Here is a 20,526-nt window from a genome sequence, read left to right as displayed (position 1 = left end):
GAGTTAAGGATAACAGTCAGACCTGCAAGTAGGCTTTTTAAGACTTATCCGCTGTTTTCTATGGAAAGAGAATTTCCTGGCAGCGTTGAAGATTGTGTCATATGGAACAGAAAAATTGTAAGTTCACTAAATAACATAAATCTGACTTTTCCTGCCAGAATTTGATGAATGAGTATCACATACCTGCGACAATCCTGTCCTTTAAATTGCTAATCGTTTGTACTATTTTGGAGGAATCCGAGGAATGTGCTTATAGGTGTCTAGTATTGAAGGTCCACTGGATGCTAACTGCCTCCTTGTGATGGCACATGGAAATTTCTTACTTTGTTAGAGAAATGGATTGCTAGTTGCAACCTCCGTAAGACTGTATCATGTAAATATACTACTTACTGAACTTATTCATAGCAGACTAATAAAGAACTTGTTTTGATTTGGTAAGTTCTGATATTTTTAGGAAGTCAGAGATACCCCTTCTGCTTATTCTGATTAAATGCGCAGGCGTCTGGTACTTTCTAGTGAGCAGTGATTAAAGAAAGATTAGCCTTTGTGTCAGAAGAGTATTACAGCGTACTTGTAGCTACCTACTGGTCACATCATTGACGTGTGCATATAGGCTTAACGGAATCTTTTGATCATGTGACTTACAAACTCAGATGGCAAACTGAGTGAGCCAGCTCATTAATGATTATATTGATGAAAGATTGAGAATTACATAGTACATATTTCACTTGATGCTAGTACTAACCTGATATCTTCTACTCCCTCCGTCCCAAAAATAAGTGTCTCTACTTTGTACTAGCTCTAGTATAAATTTGTACTAAGCTCAAAATATTTATTTTGGGACGAAGGGAGTACTAATTTCAAGGTAAATGCCTGCATATCGGCAAAATGTTCACGGCGTAAAAATCTGACCCAAGCTTTCTGCTGAGGTAAGATACGTTTTACATTCAAGTTTTCAACTTGAACGTCACTGATGAATCACACTGGGATTGTATCTCAACTTGACATTTAAAATGTTTCGGTACACATACAATGTACTGAAGCTATATACAAAGTTTTTCTCACTGTCATGCACTTGAATATTTCTTACTTCTTGTTTATTGTTCCTTGATACTCCCTCCGTTCCTAAATAATTGTCTTTCTAGTCATCTCAAATAGACTACAACATACGGATGTACGCAGACATGTTTTAGAGTGTAGATTCACTCATTTTGCTCCGTATGTAGTCACTTGTTGAAATCTCTAGAAAGACAATTATTTAGGAACGGAGGGAGTAGTTGAATGCCTGTTTTTATTAGTTAATGGCATGATTGGACAGCTCGACGGCATGATGGAAGTAGTGTTCACAGCTGACACAGTCCACAAGAGAGTGATGTACGAACTATATATATATATATATATTGTATATAACTGAACCAGCGTTCTTACAGTACATGAACAGTAATCAACCTAGGTAATCTATCAACATGGAGAGAGGGACCAAGCAAAGCCCTTTCTTCCTCAGATCATTGAACTCATGCAGCTGCTTCTCGTTGCTATTTCCACCGCTGATCACTTCTTGAACCGCACCAGTCGCCTGCTGCCTTGAACGTGCGTCGAGGAAATACTTGGCCTGCAATGTTTCAGGAACACACAATTGTAAGAAAAAGCTTATACTATACATCTAAACAACGTCCGAAGGAAGCTAGAAAGAGATGATAGCGATTGCTTCTCGAACATACCAGCTGGGTGGTGTTCATGTCCTTCGCATCCATGGTTAGAATTGACTTCATGAACATATCATGCATGCCGGTTACCTGTACAACAAAAATCATAATCATGTTAGAACCTAGAAGAAAGGCTAAATATGTACTGCTGTTCATCAAGCTATCTATGACTAACTAGAGAAAGTTAATTTTCTTCCTTTACTAACCTTAGGGCGAGCGGCGGAAGAACAGGCAGTGTCCTGCAGAGAATCATCCTCATCGTCTTCATCCATGAGGTCCGACGTGAGGAAGGAGTCGGTGTCGGAGCCGTCACCCAAGGAATCAAATGAGGAAGAGAAGCCAGAGGAGAAATCACTGTCAGAGGCTTCTCCTCCTTGGTGATACATCTCCTGTCTGTTGTCTGTTGATGCCACGAAGTTTGCAAAGTGCATCGCCCAGCTGCTCTCGCCGGCCGACATGGACGCCACCGCAGCCGGCTGGCTGATGCAAGAAGATTGTGGCGATGTTATCTTCTCCATGTGTATGAGAAACTGCAAGCAGAAGCAAGGCTAGCAGCAGTGATAAGCTTCGAGGCGGGTGTTGTGTTCTGGATGGAATGCTGGGTACGGCTCGTGCTGACCGTATATATAGCTCCAGGCTCCGGCTCCAGCGAGTGGATATGAATAGAAGTACATGAGCGTGAACTGTCTGTCAGACACTGGCGCCCGGTTTAAAAATTGGCAATGGAGGAATCTTATCGTTGTAATGGTCTCTTGATCGAGAATTATTCCGCGATCGATCATTGTGACCGATTGATCGATCGATCGATCGCCATCATGCATATTCTTTGGTGATTGGGACCCAAGCAGCAGCAGAAGAAGAAGCGGTTGGAATGCATAGCCGGCTGGTGATACATGGAGAGCTACACTCCACCTACTGTAAGCCTCTCTTGCCAATAACAATGTGGTACGCTGATAGCTATCCAGTTTTCTGCTCTTTTCTAACTGCGACTTTGTTTAACTAACATATGTTGGAGATTGCAGTATTGGTGCTACTAGTATTATCTCTCCATTTGTGCCACGTTTTCCCTTGGAATGGATTGATGGAGCTGCTGTACTGGTGGTAACTGCTTTGGATCCCGAGCTCAAGTGGTCTCCATATTTTAAAAAATGAAATCAAAAGTGCATGCACATGTTCTAAAAGAATTCCCCACATGTATATGTGGGAGTACACTATGAATCTATCAAGTTTTCTGGAAAGATACACATTCGTTTGTGAGTAGGAAAAAAAATGTGTGGTTCGACATTACCTCCCTGTCAGTTTATAAGGGACACTTGTATTTCTAGATTGTCAATATGATGAATGAATATGCATTGTACACTACAAAAAGTAATACTCCCTCCATTCCTAAATGCAAGTGCTTTTAGATATTTCAATATGAACTACATACGGGTGTATATAGATATACTTTATAGTGTAGGTTCACTTATTTTGCTCCGTATGTAGTCCGTACTGGAATCTCTAAACAGAATTATATTTAGAAACCTTTAATTACTGACCAAAAAAGTTTCTAATGGTATATATACTTCTGGTGGCATATAACCTATACTATTTCGTTGGTTAAATTAGTGATCTAGAAATGCTGGCATGCCTATAACAAACCAAAATTAAGAGAGGGAGTATCAAACAGGAACACTACTATTTGCTCTTATGGATAATGGCATTTCTCTTTTCTGTGCAGCCAGCCTATGTATACTTTTTTTTCATCAAATTTTTGGCAGATTCATGGATCTTTTGGCATTTTCTTAAAACCAGAACGTTCAAGTAATGATAGGCTCGTTGTGGCTCAGGAATAAAAAAGACCTGCGCTCCTGCACGAACCACTACTGAGCTTTCGCCGGGGATGGACTTTCGGAGCAGTAATGGCGAAAAGGTGCAGCGGGGGAGGAGATACGCTACAGTTCATCGCGATCATGTTGGCGCGAAAGTGTGCTGGCCATGGACCAATGGCCGCGGGCCACGTGACGGGATTCATGGAGTCGTCGTGGCCGTGGCAACTAATCGGATCCTGATGATCCCGTGGCGATCGCCATTACGCCGAGGATCCTGGTCGATCGGTCGCCGGCCAGGAGCGGAGCGGCCGTCCGCGTGCATGCCGACCGTATCCCGGGAAACCATAGTTTAGTTATCTCGTGGTGATTAACTCAAATGAGCCCGTGACGGCGTGCCTTTTTCAAATAATCGCCGTAGCTAGGCTCCCGCCTATGGGGGTGGCCAACCCCTATGTCAATTAGTAGTTCACATGCGTGCACCACAAGCTTGATGGGTTAGCTGCAACTGATTTGCACATGCCTTATTGTTCGTCCACAAGTAGACGTGTATACTTTTTGAATTAAATGCTTTGGGTTTACCTTGTTGCAGCATGCGCCATACCCTTAAGCAGCTTCACTTTTTTTAGCAAATAAACTTTTCACATGGAAGTTGAGGCAAATTCAAGCTTTCTAGATTTAACTCCCGTAATTCCAGTTTATCCAAGAATGCAGACTAACAATTGGAATTCTCCGATATTTACTAGATTTATTTACGAATGTGGACAACCTTCCTAGTTTCAAAGTTTTACTAGATACATTTAATAATGCAAATTAACTTCTGAAATTCCCTAATTTTTACTAGATTTATTTAAGAATGCGGACTACCTTCGTAGTTTCTGATTTTTACTAGATTTATTTAAGAATGCAGATTAACTCCCGGAATCCCCTAATATTTACTAGATTTATTTAAGAATGCGGACTACTTCCTGTAGTTTCAGTTTTTTACTATATTTATATAAGAATGGTGATTAACTTCTAGATTTCGCCGATTTTTCCTAGTTACTCCGATCCAAATTAATTGTCGCAGCTTTAGTACAATTTTGTATTAAAGTCATATTAAACCTGCAACAAGTAATTTGGGTCGGAGAGATTAGATTTATTTAAGAATAAAGACTACCTCCTGTAGTTTCAGATTTTTATTAGTTTATTTAAGAATGCAGATAAACTCCCGGAATCCCCTAAGTTTTACTAGATTTATTTAAGAATGCAGACTACTTCCTGTAGTTTTAGTTTTTTATTATATTTATATAATAATGGTGATTGGCTTCCAGATTTCGCCGATTTTTCCTAGTTCCTCCGATCCAAATTAATTGTCTTAGCTTTAGTACAACTTTGTATTAAAGTCATACTAAAGCTGCAACAAGTAATTTGGGTCGGAGAGATTAGATTTATTTAAGAATAAAAACTACCTCCTGTAGTTTCAGATTTTTATTAGATTTATTTAAGAATGCATATTAACTCTAGGAATTCCATGATTTTACTATATTTATTTGAAAATGCAGATTAATTCCCAGTACTCCCATATGTTTACTAGATTTATTTAGTTGCCAAGACTACCTTCAATCGTAGTTTCAATTTTTTTTACTAGATTTATTTAAGAATGCAGATTAACACCTGTAATTCCCTCCCCTAAATCAAACTCCTGTAGTTCCTTCCCCTAAATCAAATTCCTGGAATTCCCGAACTTTTACTACTAAATCAGCGATAATTAATATGGATTGGATGGAGTATATGAAGGGGAGCCTTGGCGCAGTGGTAAAGTTGCTGCCTTGTGACCATGAGGTCACGGGTTCAAGTCCTGGAAACAGCCTCTTACAGAAATGTAGGGAAAGGCTGCGTACTATAGACCCAAAGTGGTCGGACCCTTCCCCGACCCTGCGCAAGCGGGAGCTACATGCACCGGGCTGCCCTTTTTTTTTGGATGGAGTATATCTTTGTAAGTGCAGAATAACTCCTGGAATTCCCCGATTTTTAGTAGATTTACTTAAAAAACGCAGACGTCCTCCCATAGTTTCATATTTTTACTAGATTTATTTAAGAATGCGATTTAAATCATGAAATTCCTCAATTTGTACAAGATTTATTTAAGAATGCAAACTACCTACAATAGTTCCAAATTGTTACTAGATTTATTTAAGAATACAGATTAACTGCTGGAATTCCCCGACCTTTACTATATTTATTGAAGAATGCATATTAACTCCCATAGTTTAAGATTTTTACTAGATTTATTTAAGAATGCGGATTAGTTCCTGAAATTTCTCAAATTTTACTAGATTTATTCAAGAATGCAGACTACCTCCTTAGTTTTAGAGTTTTACTAGATTTATTTAGGAATGCAGATTAACTCTCAGAATTCCCCTTATTTTACTATTTTATTTAGGAATGTAGGTTGACTAACAAAATTCTTCGATACTTATGAGATTTATTTAAGAATGCAGACTATCTTCCGTAAGAATGAAGATTAACTCATAAAATTGCATGATCTTTACTAAATTTATTTATTTAAGAACAGTACCTCACGTAGTTGTAAGGCTTTACTAGAGTTATATAAAAATGCGGATGAACTTCCAGAATTCACTGAATTTTACTATATTTGCTTAATAATAGAATCTACCTTCAGTAGTTTCAGTTTTTACTAGATTTATTTTAAATTGCAAATTAACTCCTGAAATTCAATGATTTTTACTATATTTATTTAAGAATGCAGATTAATTTTGGAATACCCTGATTTTTACTAGAATTGTTTAAGAATGCAACTACCTTTCTTTGTCATTTTAGATTTTTACTAAATTTATTTAAGAATGCAAACTACATTTCTTCATCGTTTTAGATTTTTACTACATTTATTTAAGAATGTAGTTAACTCCTAGAATTCTCTGATTTTTGCTACATGTATTTGAGAATGCAGACTACCTCCATAGTTCCAGATTTGTAATATATTTATTTAAGAATGCAGATTAACATCGGATTTCCCTAAATTTTACTATATTTATTTAAGAATGCAGATTAACGCCCGGAATTCCCTATGTTTTACTAGATTTATTTAATAATGCAAACTAAATCCTGGAATTCCATAACTTTTGCTAGATTTATTTAAGAATGTAGACTAATCCCAATCTTACACTTTAGAAAGGAAAAAGTTGATTGATGTGGTATGTAATTACGCGAGTTGTTCGGCGGGAGCATCAAATTCAGAAATTGATGGTAAAGCATGGACAAGATTATGGAAGCACAAATTACCAGGGTAAGTTAAGGTGTTTGCACGGAGATTAGCTAGAGAGAGCCTTCTATCTTCGAATGTTGCATATCATAGAAACATGGCATGAGATAGTACATGTGACATTTGTGGATGGTTTGAGCACTCATTACTTGATTGCATAATGGTAAGGAGTGCTTGGGTTCTTGTGGATGAGGATGCACATGAACAAATTATGGGTTGTGGAGAGCCAAGGGCGAAACAATGACTTTTAGAGATGGATGAAGTTCTATCAGAAGTAATTATGCAAAGATGGTCATTACTTTATGGGCCATTGTAAGGCAAGAAGGGATGTAATACACGAAAATGTCATTGTAGAGAGGTTCTTACATGAGCTGGAGTTACTTGACGAACCGAGGAAAGGAGAGGAATTGTTCCCCGTGAACGCCAAAAGGGCTGGCTGGCTCTGCCTCAAAGTTAAATAAAAGGTAATGTGGACGGTGAAGTTTCACAATTGGAAGGAAAGGTCCTCGTTGTTTATCTGTGGTACGAATCACAAAATAAGGATCAAAAGGGCTAGCGCAATGCTGATCAAGGAAGTTACGAAGCTAGAAATGTCTTTTCCGTTATGAGTGGCGGAGGCGAATGTAGATGCCCATAATATTGCTAGAAATTTCATAGATTTAGTTCCAGGCCGCCGCTTATGGCTTTTGAAGCCCTAGGACTATGTAACTCGGTGATCTTTGATTAACAAAGCTAGGGTGTTTCACTCGGAAAAAAAATTGTTGGTAGGCAGTGGGCTTATAGAAACAGTGAATTCACTTGGGTCACATGTGGTTTTGACTGTTTTGGCTGCATCATTTGGTGTAACTGGTTATTCTCTGCCTTGGAATCAAATTGGCTATTGAGTAGTAAAAGTTGTGACAGGTGGATCTGACGTCATTCCGGTAATAGAATCACCCTTAGTGGAGTTATTACGCGGAAATGCCAGTGTGGGTCAATCCACTTTGACTCGTTTTGAATGTTTACATACATCTTTACTGCCTTTGCTTACTGTGTATTTATGTTAATGCACTTTTGAATGATACTTCTCTTCAATTCTAAAGTATTTTTACACAATACAAACAGTTGAAATTAATTTTATGAAAGAAAAAAGGAGGATTATGGGAGTGTGGGACTTGAATATCTTATACACTTATTGTTCTATGCCACGGCAATATTGGCGTACGTGGGTGATGCGCATGCGTACGTCGTTAGTTCGTCACATCGGTCGATCTCATGCACAGTAGAGAAGAAGAGAGGGAGAAGCAAGTCAAGGCACGCAGCGCAGCCTAGCTATGAAGCTACCTGCAAATGAGCGAACTCACTCGTGGCTTGCCCGGCAACCGCAGACGTAGAGTTGTTGTATATACACACGTAGAGTAGGTCGTATATATATCTTGTGGCCGATCAGCAGCCACCAGCAAGCAAGCGCAACGAACGATCGAGCCCTGATGGATAAGTTCACGGCAAATACTTAGTACGCTGCCCACTCAACCAAGCAGCAAAATAGGAGAACTGGCCAATACGTTACTCAGTCGACCAACCAAACAGTTGATGGATACTGCCCGACCAGTTTGTCATTGGATGGTTAGAAAGAATGATTGTATCATTATTCATTAGCCTATCACGGCATCTCCAAGGATGATCCGTAAATTCATTCCGGCATCTCTGCGGACATGGAAAACCAGTCCACGAACACTCATGCGGGAGCCGACCATCCAATGCAGTCTGTCCTCCAGTAAATGATAATTTAATATTCAAAACTGGATCATCACTGAATCACATGCTCGATCACAAGCAAAAAGAGGCAAGTAATGCTCTGGCCATGGCGGCGTCTATACATTGGATGACACGACCAACGCGCCCACCGCCACGTTCGGCACCAGCATGCCCTCTGCCGGCCTTCTGCTTCTTGAGCTTATCCTCTTTTGCGGCCTTCGCTTTGACTCGACGGTTTTGCCGTGTCGCCAAGGTGATCTTCCGGGCGAGCGTGATGTTCGGATCCTCCTGCACCTCCACCACCTTCAACTCCGGCAAGCTATCCTCCAGTTCCATGCATCGGCGGCGGGAGCGAAGAAGAGAGCAGGAATTGAGTGGAGAGATGCGGGCCGGAAGAATAGAGTGGGGGATTTTGCCGCGGAAATAGGCAGGGCAGCTACAAAAGCGCGGGCTCCGCCTTTTTTTCGGTGGGCCAGGGGTGTCAGGGTCCGACATACGTGTTTATTGGCTGGACTCTCCCCTCCCCCCCACCCCCACCCCGGTTTGGTTCCAGTTATGGAAAAATCGTGGTCCGGACTGCTTCGCGTATGGGTAGGGGACGACGTTGGATGGCTTCCGTGGTCCGGACAGCCACGTCCGGACGGATACGGGCGGTTAGATGGTCCGCATTGGAGATGCCCTTAGGGATCAAAGTTCAGTGGAAGGCGACATTTTCGTCGATAACGAGTTGTGTATGGTAACTTTGTCGGTCTTGAGATTTATGGGCTCAGTCTCTTAATGATAATCATAGAGATAGAATGCGTGTGGGTGGGTTCACAAGAATGAATGTAGGCGTGTACATATGAGCATCTGCTTTTGTACTTTGTATTTTTTTTCTAAAAAAAACAAGCATCAAAAGTCCACTCTTCTTCTCCTATATATGCGGTTGTTCTGCATTGGCCAGCTAGAGCTAGCCACCCGATCGAGATTTCGCGCCTCGACCCCGGCTTGTCGGCGGCACTACTGGCCAGTCGATCTTGGCATACGTGTATCACACATACACATGTGTGTGGTTCGTCTCCTTGGGGCGTCTCTGGCCCATGCATGCATGCATGCATGCAAATGGACACAGCACAGCAGTCAATCCAACCAGCAACATGCATGCAAGCAATGCAATGCATGGTCACGATGGTCTCGTCCAGCACAGAACAGTTGCGAGATATCCAAAGTGGACCAAGTGTGATTTACCTTCGTCAATCAGCTAGCCGCGGCGTTCTTCGGGCCTTGCTGGACAGCTAGCTGGTTCGCGTGCGCCTACTCTGTGTGCTCCGTTAGGCTGGTCATAGTGGGGAGTAACTTATACTAGTGTCATGCATATGACACTAGTCTAAGTTACTATCTTTATAGTGCAAGATAACATAGTAGTAGTGTCGTAGAGGACTTTATTAATTAGTTTAGCTTGTAGACTCATCTTGTCTCGGAAAGCGCTATGTTACAGTAACATATTATGTTACCACTTCTCATTAACTACATGCCACGTAAGCAAACGTTTCTCGAAGTGCACTATGTTACTTGCTAAGTTACTCCCACTATGACTAGCCTTATCCCATCCTGATTCCTCAAGCCGTTATGCATTATTGAACTGCAGAGTTACCTGATTTTCCAACTTGAGCTTATTGGTGGCACTACCGCGAAAAATGCTTTTTGGAGCTCGGCCTCCAAATTCAAATTTCGTCAAAATTATTGTTTTTCAAAAAAATCTTTAAAAAAATACAGAAATGCATTAAGGCATAACACACATGTGTGCAAAAATTCAGGGCAATATACGTTGAAATGAGGGCTATGCAAAAAAAAGAAAGATCTGGGGCTTTTTAACACATGATACTCTTCGTCCTCCCAGTCCATGAATTTGCCTTTTTTGTATATATCGCGTTTCAAGGTATTTCATCCTAAAAATTTACACACATACACATAACATCCTTGTTTACTTGCACCATTTTTTTCCAGATTTTTTTTGAAACCGTAAAGTTTGAATTTTGAATTTTTTAAATTTTCCAAGCTCAAGTGAGCTCGGTCACCAAAACGACATTCTCGCATTACCGCATCGTCTTATGTTTCTATCTTAACCTTTTTTTGAGAGAGAGAATGATTCTATCTTAACCCTGAGCTTATGGATTCTCGTTGAACTGTGGAGCTATCTCATTTTTAAGTGTGTGTTAGTTTTCCTCCGTGCAAAAAAGAAAAAGGAAAAAGAAATGCTCTTTTCCTACGCCGAGAATTCAGAAATGCTGTTTTTTTATGCTTTCAGAGAAATGCTGTTACCATTTCACGAGGCCGTAGGACCATTTAGGCCCATTGCCCCAAACACCACCCACGGTCCTCCACGTTTCCCTTCCCGCACACATCAGCCAGCGTAGCCCAAGCCGTATCGCCCGTCACGCTGTCCTCACGGCACGGCCCAACCAACCCTCGCGTCTCCCCCCGCTTCCACCTCTCCGCGCACCGCCGCCGCCGCCGCCGCACTCCCACGCACGCTGCCGCGGCGGCCGCCCCCGCTGGCCCCTGCGCTCGCTCTCGCGTCTCCACCGGTCCTTCCCGCACCACGGCTGCGCACCCGACCTGATCCCCCGCGCCGCTCGCGAGCCGCCATCCAGCAGAGATGCCGGCCCTGAGGCCGCCGCCGCCGCGCCTCATGCTCAACGCCGTCTCCTGCATGCGGAACGCGCAGACGGTGCTGCGGGACATCAACGTCAGCGTCCACGACGGCACGGCGCTCGTCCTCACGGGCGCCAACGGCTCCGGCAAGACCACCTTCCTGCGGATGCTCGCCGGCTTCTCGCGCCCCTCGGCCGGGGAGATCCTCTGGAACGGCCACGATGTCACCTCCCCGGGGGTCTTCCAGCAGTACAAGCTGCAGCTCAACTGGATGTCGCTCAAGGACGCCGTCAAGGAGAAGCTCACCGTGCTGGAGAACGTCCAGTGGTTCGAGCTCCTCGAGGGCAAGCACGGCAGGTCCGCCCCCGCCATCGAGCTCATGGGCCTCGGCAGGCTCATGAACGACAAGGCCAGGATGCTCTCCATGGGGCAGAGGAAGCGCCTGCAGCTCGCCAGGCTGCTCGCCATCGACCGCCCGATCTGGCTCCTCGACGAGCCCTCCGTCGCGCTCGACTCCGAGGGTGTCAAGTTGCTCGAGTACATCATAGCGGAGCACCGCAAGAAGGGTGGGATCGTCATCGTCGCCACACATTTGCCCATTGAGATCAAGGATTCCATGAACCTCCGGCTTCCGCAGCGGTTCCCCAGGAGGAAAACTTTGGTTGATCTTGTGCGTTGATTGATGGGAGCTCAGGAATGTAGCTGTATCTTTCTAATTCTTCTCCAGCCATACAAATTTTGCGTTGGAGCAACTTCTGATGGTGCAATTTTGTGACACTTTCTTCTGGAAAATAAGAACATATTTGCCATGTCAATATATATGCTGGTGCCTGCTTTGCTCACATACTGCATTTTGGAGATTTGTGGTCGTTCTTTTGATTTTGATTTGTTCATTCATTCATGCCAATATGCCATTGCCACCTGGTAGTGCAATCTTCTGTTCTTATTCAGTGTCTAGCAGTTTTAGTGATGAGATGCAGTGTATTGTCCTGAAGCTTTGATTGGCGGAAAGCTGCCCAGATTTGGAGATCTTTTTACAAGGTAATGGACTACTGGTTTAGGAATTAGGAATTTTCTGTATACAACCAAATTTTATCGTTCCAGTATCTCGTGTAGCCAGTATTGACTTCTGTCCTGAATTTTGTTAGTGATGTTTACCCTGGTTTATGATGTTAGGGCATATCTTTGTCTAGCTGTTGCTATGATATTTGAGTGGTCTTGCTGTGCATTTCTAACACGATGTTTGAGTGGTCTTTGTCTAGCTATTGCTATAATCTTTGAGTGGTTTTCAATGTAGCTCCAGCTTCTGCAGAGGTTCCCTCGGAGAAGAACTTTGGTTCATCTTGTGCAATGATGAGGGCTTGCGAATGTATCTGTATCTTTCTAATTTCTTCTCCAGTCATACAAATTTTGTGTTGAAACAACTTCTGATGGTGCAATTACACTTCTAAAAAATTTCAACATATTCGCCACATCAATATATATGCTGGTGCCTGCTTTGCTCACACACTGCATTTTGGAGATTTATGGTCATGGTTTTGCCTTCGATGTGTTCACCTATTCATGCCATTGCCACCTGATGGTAGAATCTTCTGTTCCCAATTCATTGTCTAGCAGTTTTAGTCATGAGATGCGGCGTATTAGCCTGAAGCTTCGATTGGCTGGAGAGGTGATCAAATTTGGAGATCTTTTTAAAAGGTAATTGGTTGTAGGAATTAGAAATTTTCCATACACAATGAAACTTCATTGTTTCAGTATCTCATGTGTCCAGTATGGTAGACTTCTGTCCTGATTTTTTGTTAGTTATGTATACACTGAAATCGTTTATGATGCTAGGGTGCATCTTTGTCTGTTATTGTTATAATCTTTGAGTTGTCTACTGTGCATTTTTTAAAACATGATGTTAAAATTAGGAATCCTCTGCCAGCCTACTGAATCGAGCAGGTCCTGTTTACCTTCAAGAAATTTGGCAACTAGTGGAAGCGCTCAATTTGTATGAAGTTGAAGAGGTCTAATAGGATGAATTTTTGTTAGTTATGTATACCCTGAAATCGTTTATGATGTTAGGGCGCATCTTTGTCTGTTATTGTTATAATCTTTGAGTTGTCTACTGTGCATTTTTTTAACATGATGTTAAAATTAGGAATCCTCTGCCAGCCTACTGAATCGAGCAGGTCCTGTTTACCTTCAAGAAATTTGGCAACTAGTGGAAGCGCCCAATTTGTATGATGTTAAATTTTTTTATCGCCATCTAAATTTTGATAATTGGCTAGCGAATCACAATTAGGATGAAAGCAATGCTACTTGTACTTCTTCCGTGAAAAAATGTTACTCATACTGAATTTGTCGTGCATTGTACTGTGTATAGATAAGTTTAGTATCTTGCAGATTGTTAATTTGCTATGTAGATGGTCTAAAAACTTCTTTGTGGGTATTCAGAAAAGACGAACCACCAAATTGTTCTATAGATATTTCTGGTGTGACTGGAACCATTCTGTAAATTGCTCACTTAAACGGAACCTGCAAGTGCATCAGTAGGATCAACATATCTCCGTAGAATGTGGTACTGAAACTTCTGAATAATGTCTGATTGGCAATTTGGCATGCATATTTTGCACTCAGTGATGCCAAAATAGTGTTGTTTCATTAGTGGAACATGTACTTCGTTGTTTGCTGCTCCCATTGGTTCATGTCTGCTGGAGAAGATTCTCAAGGAAACAGGTTGGTTTGTCGAATTTATAAATGTACCATTGTACCATAGATTGACATTAAATTTCTTTGATCTGTTCAAGGCTTCATTATATTGCCTGCTGCGTAGGAGATTGGATTCTTTTACATTATTTTACATAAGTATATATCTTGCAATGATCTGTCTTTGTAGAGAGAAAAAGAAAGCAGAAACTAGGTTGACAAAAATTACTAAATTAAATTTTAGCGGCATCATATATTGCTGATATGCTTATATGGCCTCCATCTGAATCTTGAGTAACGTCACCATGCTGGTCGCAAGTTTATGTATTGATAAAATAAATCCTAGTGGCATTATATATTGTTGATTGATATGCTTATACGATCTCCATTTGAATCTTGAGTAACGCCACCATGCTGGTTGCAAGTTTGAATATATTTGGTGCAGTATGCATTCTGTATACTAGGCTGGCCTCTGTACTCTGGTACTACATTGGCGCAGGCTGTAACAAGGGGGCACTGAATGGTGCACTGATAAGCCCCCAGGGACCATTGGAGAGGTGCTCTCTGACCCCATTCTGCAAGTAGCTGGCCCACTATTCAAGACAAGGTGTTAAGCCACTTCCCAGGCCAGCACGGAGCCACCAACACTACATAAATGCCCACTGTTTCTTTTGCTGTATTTTGTTTGGTTGTTTGTTACTTCCTCTCTAGTCCCCCACCTACAGGATTCTAGCGTGGAGTCTGTTTACAACGCATCAGGATTGAAGATTGATCTTTATAGTGCAAATGCTCAGGTCTAGCTCAGATCCTTGATAGCTTGATCTTTGTTGTAAATGAAAATGACATTTCTGTGTCTAGAATTCATTATGATCCAGGCCATCTGGTCCAATACAGTTGAGCTGAAAGGATCCTGTCATCATGTTCTGACTTAGATTTGATTGCTCTAAACAAGAGTTAAGATGTGTGTTAAAATCACTGACCATTCATTATATAGTGCCTTAATAGTGCTTTGGTAGATGAGTAGGTGGAGTATTTGATGTTGCAAGAATGATATGAAAAAGGAGGGAGTGCCTTGTAAGAGTGAGGTCTTCTCTTTTCCGTTATTAATATATAGTCTATGTACTCGCAGTTATTCATTTATATTTCTTTCTGCAGTAGATTTTACTTCTTTCTGTAATGATATGTTTTTTTCGCAGGGTGTTTATCTTAATTGTGTTTGACTTGTGATGGAAAGAGAAATAGAGCCCATCTGTACTGAAAAAGGAGGCCTGAAGATCCAAAGAGAGAAAAGCTTCAGTATCAGGTTAGCATATGAACAGGGATGCCTTTCTTCCTTCCAACCTAACGTTTGTGATTCCTAGTGCAGATTACTTGTTTCCGCTTGCATGTGTGTGCTAAGGGAACATGAAAACTACTAGTAAAACATGATTAGGAATGAGAATGCAGATAAATCTCCCAATTAATTGAGCCTATGTCTATTTTAGAGCTGAACAGTGTTTTGAGTTATGGGGTTACTTAATTCAAAGCTGGAGTAGAAGGAATATGACAATGACACCTAGAGTATATTTATGGCATTAAAACAAATGTTTGCTGGACATTCAAGTGTCATGCTGATTTAGCCTTAAAGGTTTACCTAAAAGTGGAACTTCTTTGCTGTTAGTGGTTAAGACAACAGGCATGGGCCCAACCCTTATAAATATTGCCAAGTTAAATTGTTCATCATGCGTGCCTTTTGTTAGGATTCTCTTTAAAGGCTGGTGTCTTTGACCACATCAAACATTTAATCACAGACTTGAAATCCTATTCCATTCCTTAAAGGAGCACATGACATGCACACACACACAGGACCTTATTAATACGCATACTAATGTTAAATGGCGCAGTGAAGTGCTTGATCCCCCAAAAGTCTAGGAGTGAGACATGGGGGCATAGCCATAATGTATTGCTGCCAGTACATTGTCTCTCTAGGGCATACTACAATAACTGCAATCACTCTGATGTAAATGCCATTCTGCTTTAGGACAGTAGCTTATATCACACACACAAAAAAATGGCATCTGGACTCCTGCTTCAACCAGCACAATAATAATACAGCGATCATGTGTGTGCCACATGTCAATATCAATTTGGCATTATTGGTAATACTAGTATAATTTTAATATGAGACAATATCTTGCACATGTATATCCAATCAAAACTGATTATCCATGGTGAGATGACACCATCAGAAGGGTGCTCTTAAATGACACACACTCTTAGCCAAAGTTCATTCAGCAAACGTACAAATGTTAACTTTATTTGGTGGTAGTTTCTGTAAGGTCTACTACAGCCAGGTTGTGTATAATGCTGCATTGATTGTGACACTGACGCGTTTGTTAGAAGGTGACGGCCGTATATAAAGTAAGAGAGAACTGTTGAGCAGTCATTAGGATTGACAAATCAGGATTGTGGCCCCAATGATAGTAGTGCTAGGCAGAGAAGGCAACCACATCTTCTGTTCTAGTCCATTATCAGCAAAGGAAAATTGACGTGTCATGATAATTAGGAGCTACTTGTCATGCACGACGTCCATGGATTATCTATATGGAGAGGAAGATGCCATGGGTGTCCCAGTGGGGTGTAGAATAGACCAGTTTCACTTTCTAGATTTATTCCTGTCCTCCCGCCATCATCGCTTCAATTCTTGAAAGGGAGAAATTTATCCGTTCGAACAAGTTGGTTGTTCGTGAAGGATAGGTATCACCATCATCTTGGTGTAATGTTAGGGTTGATTGGAGGTTTCTCTTTCCAACAGATTGGTATGCCTGGCCTACCACAGCGTACGAATACGACACTTTTGCAAATCCTGACCTGGAAATTTCCATTGCTGTTTACTAAACGTGCACGGCAAGCTGTATAGATTTGTATGCAATTAAAGGGAAAATTAGACAAATAAAGAAACGGTACTGAATGCCAGTCCATTGAAGGAGAAAGATACCGTACATCTAGGTTGCTTAATCCGGTACACAGCTCCTTGCTCTTGGAGTAAACTATCAATAGATGTTCATTAATACCCATAGGCAGTTTGCTTGTTAATATATGGTAATCAATGACCATCAGGCGACATCTTAATAAAATTTCTGACCTAGAGGTTTAAATGATCTTGTGCTTCCTAGTCTGCGAATATTATTTCCGTGTACAACTGTATACTATTGAATGTTTAAGTTAGTAGACATACACCTTCCTGCAAGCAGGAGTAGGTAGCACTTATACCTGGATGCCATGACAATGAACTAGAATGTATTACATGTCACAGTTTTTTTAAGATAGGCCCTTTAAACTGAAAGGGAGGGAGTAGATCGTAAGTATTGAACACTTAATTAACTATGTGTCACATAATAGACCATACGCATTGAAGTGTACAATTAATTAAACCATCTCAAAGCCCACTAGAATACATACTCGATCTGCACATGCTTGTATTGAAGAAAATAGTATGCGTGGAATGCTATCCTTCATGAGCTTAATAATTAATATCCATTAAACTATTTATGCTGTCGTTTTTCTTCTGCAGAAATATAAGTGTGACTTTTTGGACCGAGCATAATGTGCCGCATGAGCGGGCTACAGCTGGTGTTCCAGCAAACCACTCGCTTAGTTGATCTTATCAACCCAATCATCAACTTTCAGACCAAAACGAAAGAAAGAACTTGTGGAGAGCTACTTCTGAGTTCTGACAAATGTAACTATTCTTTTCTTCTGCAGAGGGAGTTGTACGTGCTGGGGCATTCCGTCGATCAGATGCGCCTTCAGTAGCCCCTGGACCAATCAATTCTTGTTTCTCGTGGAATGTGGCAATTCCTACGTGCGGTAAATGCATATGGTACATCTAAATTAACCCATTCCCCCCTTTATGAGTTTTATCATCAACCATATATATGTAGGAAAGCAAAATTTCGACAAGAGAGCAAAAAAAATTGAAGTGGATTAGGCAAGAATTTGCACGAAAAGCGCATACTCGTTTTAATTTAGCTCGAAACACGAACTTAATGTGCATAAACTATCTCCGCTGTCGTTTTTCGCCTGCGCAGATATACACGCGACTTTTTCGGCCGCGCATAATGTGCCGTGAGCGGGCTACAGCTGGTGTTCCTCCTGCAAACCACTCGCTTAGTTGATCTTATCAACCCAAATCTCCAAGTTTCAGAAATAGGAAAATAAATAAATCTTTTGGATAGTTACTTCTGAGTTGTGACCGATGTTAAACTGTTCTTCCATCTGCAGAGCGAGAGTTGTGTACGTGCTGGAGCATTCTGTACTGGTGGTATAGCCAATAACTCGCAGTTACGTTGGTGGATCAGGTGCGCCTCCACTCCAGTAGCCCCCCGGATGAATCAATTCTGGGTTTTCTCTGTGGAATGTGCAAGTATTTACTTGCGGTAAATGCATCGACAAGTTGTTATGCAGTTGGACAGTCCCGTCGACCGTGCTGCTGAAGTCAGCTGTGATGGCATGAGAAGAACGTTTTCTTGACAGGACGTGTTTGCAGGAACAATTTGCGAACCGAAGCGTAAATGCTAGGGCCCTGCTGCACTTAATCGAACAGGAAGAGAGGAGATTTTAAAAAGAAATCGTAGCGAATGGGCAGCAATAACTTCTCAACGCACATCCTGACAAGTCCATTGCTCCTCAGTAACACAGGTAGTAACAGTAGAAGTAGTTTTATTTATTTGTCTATGGGCTCCTTGGCCTCTTGCAGTATTTTACTGTGTTGTGCTACACAATTACTACTACATTCTTCAGCTAGTTGTTAGTTTTTTTCTTTTTTGCACTGAAGCTAGTAGTTAGTTTGTTACTGCCACTGAAAAAAATACCGGCGCTTGATACAGGTCATCCTGGTAGAGTAGATAACCATTGGTTTGTAAATTGAGCGGGAAATTTGAATTTGAACCGAGACCCCTCGCATAATTGGTTGGATGCCAACATTTGGCAAATTTTGTGAGTTTGGCAAGAAAATTTGGCAGCCAATCAATCACTAGCCAACATTTGGCATTTGGCAAATATTGGCATTGCCAACTTTTGGCATCGAACCAGTTATGCTCTCAAACTCCCTTGTTGAAATCGGGGTACCGTGCCCCGGTAGCTGGTATGGCGCGGTCCGGGGGCCGGTATTTCAAAATAATTTGGTGGTAGGGTCTTGTATTTCTTGTTTCCCCCCTCCACCCGTTTTCAGAACGTTGAGCTGGCCACAACACAATACAGGGCTAGTACTAGTGTATATGCTACTACTCGTGTCACAAGACCTGTATACACTAGCCCTGTATATGATACACTAGTACTATGCAGTATCATACACTAGTATCATATACTCCCTCCTTTCCGGTTTATAGGGCTTATCTCAAAATTTTAGTTTTTCCATTTTATAAGGCTCAATTTGATTGTTTCCCATCACATGTTCAGATTCCAAGGTACATTAAATCATTGCATGCAAGTATTGAGAAAAAATTGACCAATGTATATACTTTATGCATGCATGCATTGCAATTAATGCATTGATAAACATAATTTTTTGAGAAAAACAAAAGCATTAATTAAGTGCTTTTGCAAACTACAAAAAGTATTCCACCATTCATCATCTACCTTGGTTGGTGAGATTTTTAAATTGAGCCTTATAAATCGAAAAGGAGGGAGTACGTGATACTAATGTATGATACTTCCCACTATGAGTAGCCTGATGAGATGGGAAGAAGGCGAATCTCGCAGAGGCAGAGGCAGAGCACCTTCGTGGGGGGGCTGAGATTGGTGGTTTATGGCGTACTTCGATCGTCGATGCCGAGGCGAATTCCAATGCCTGAAGACGGCGACGGGTCCAGGCAATGGCGTGGAAGAAAGAGCAGCCAGCCTTTTACTGGCCGATGCTGTATTTTTCGTTCGTGTTTGTTCCCTCGGTGATCCATGGCGGATGCTGATGCACGGTGCGTGACCGGGTCCGGGACCGATGCCCCTGCCTCTGCCTGCCGTGCGCCATGGGATGGGGGTAGAGGCTTCCATATTGGAAGATCACGTACGGGTTGAGCCGTTGCATTAATCTCACGTACGTACCTGTACTTCTACAGTGCTTTCTCCATGCATTTACGATACGTTTGACCTTCCGGTGGATTGACATAGGTGCGTAATTGATCAAGTCAGGTGAATTGACCTATGCTGATCATTCATTCATACTGATCATGTGAGAGTGATACTATCACTTGACCCCTTCCAGCCGAGCGAGTCCATTCAATTGGGAAAGGCACAAGTCCACCATGCATGGGCATGGTTTGTTCGTTTCATCAAAGCGAGTCGAGTCAATGCCAGCCTGCCCATGCAACTACGCAAGGAAGAATGCCGCCAACTTTGAGCGAGTCGTCAGGACCATACCCACATCAAGGCCAGGCAGCCTGCCTGGTGATAATTTGGACTGGTTAACGAGTTGAAGAGATCAGAGTCAACGTACGTATATAAGTCCATTCCATTCAGACCAAGAGAGCAAGTAGTAAACGGTTCGACCCGGTCGTTAATACATTTGTACGGGTTAGCCCCGCTCCCCCAGCCGCCGCCGCCGCCGGCGGCGGCCGCCCCCTCCGCCTCCGTCGGCTGCCGCAGCACTCTCCCCGCCTCCCTCTCCCTCTCCCCCTCCACCTCCCCCTCCCACGCGCACCTGTCCGCC

At 42.0% G+C, this 20,526-nt stretch overlaps 2 protein-coding genes and 2 long non-coding RNA genes across 4 annotated transcripts; 3 read left to right on the top strand and 1 right to left on the bottom strand.

The window, feature by feature from the left end:
* Window positions 1-1,274: 1,274 nt before the first annotated feature.
* On the bottom strand, window positions 1,275-2,224 carry LOC123042185 (vascular-related unknown protein 4). The gene is made up of 3 exons (XM_044464691.1): window positions 1,913-2,224; window positions 1,722-1,796; window positions 1,275-1,612 (listed from the first exon to the last, which is right to left on the bottom strand). The coding sequence occupies exons 1-3, from the start codon at window positions 2,222-2,224 to the stop codon at window positions 1,445-1,447; spliced, it is 555 nt and encodes a 184-aa protein (XP_044320626.1). The 3' UTR covers window positions 1,275-1,444.
* LOC123042187 (uncharacterized) lies at window positions 2,147-2,808 on the top strand. The gene is made up of 2 exons (XR_006418723.1): window positions 2,147-2,623; window positions 2,729-2,808. It is a non-coding gene; the product is annotated as an uncharacterized lncRNA (long non-coding RNA).
* Window positions 2,809-10,905: 8,097 nt separating this feature from the next.
* LOC123046822 (ABC transporter I family member 1) lies at window positions 10,906-11,994 on the top strand. The gene has a single exon (XM_044470252.1). The coding sequence runs from the start codon at window positions 11,155-11,157 to the stop codon at window positions 11,827-11,829; it is 675 nt and encodes a 224-aa protein (XP_044326187.1). The 5' UTR covers window positions 10,906-11,154; the 3' UTR covers window positions 11,830-11,994.
* A 2,744-nt stretch (window positions 11,995-14,738) lies between these two features.
* Window positions 14,739-18,711, top strand: LOC123042184 (uncharacterized). The gene is made up of 3 exons (XR_006418722.1): window positions 14,739-15,144; window positions 17,586-17,703; window positions 18,105-18,711. It is a non-coding gene; the product is annotated as an uncharacterized lncRNA (long non-coding RNA).
* Window positions 18,712-20,526: the final 1,815 nt, after the last annotated feature.

Source organism: Triticum aestivum, chromosome 2B (genome assembly GCF_018294505.1).
Source record: "Triticum aestivum cultivar Chinese Spring chromosome 2B, IWGSC CS RefSeq v2.1, whole genome shotgun sequence".
Lineage (NCBI taxonomy): Eukaryota > Viridiplantae > Streptophyta > Magnoliopsida > Poales > Poaceae > Triticum > Triticum aestivum.
This window is presented reverse-complemented; position numbering and strand designations above follow the sequence as displayed.

What these genes read in the sequence shown, in the direction of transcription:
- LOC123042185 (XM_044464691.1), bottom strand. Translation starts at nt 2,224, where the DNA reads ATGGAGAAGATAACATCGCCACAATCTTCTTGCATCAGCCAGCCGGCT. An exon ending in CTTCCGCCGCTCGCCCTAAG is followed by an intron (nt 1,797 to 1,912) that starts GTTAGTAAAGGA and finishes TTTGTTGTACAG; the next exon opens with GTAACCGGCATGCATGATAT. An exon ending in ACATGAACACCACCCAGCTG is followed by an intron (nt 1,613 to 1,721) that starts GTATGTTCGAGA and finishes GAAACATTGCAG; the next exon opens with GCCAAGTATTTCCTCGACGC.
- LOC123046822 (XM_044470252.1), top strand. Translation starts at nt 11,155, where the DNA reads ATGCCGGCCCTGAGGCCGCCGCCGCCGCGCCTCATGCTCAACGCCGTC.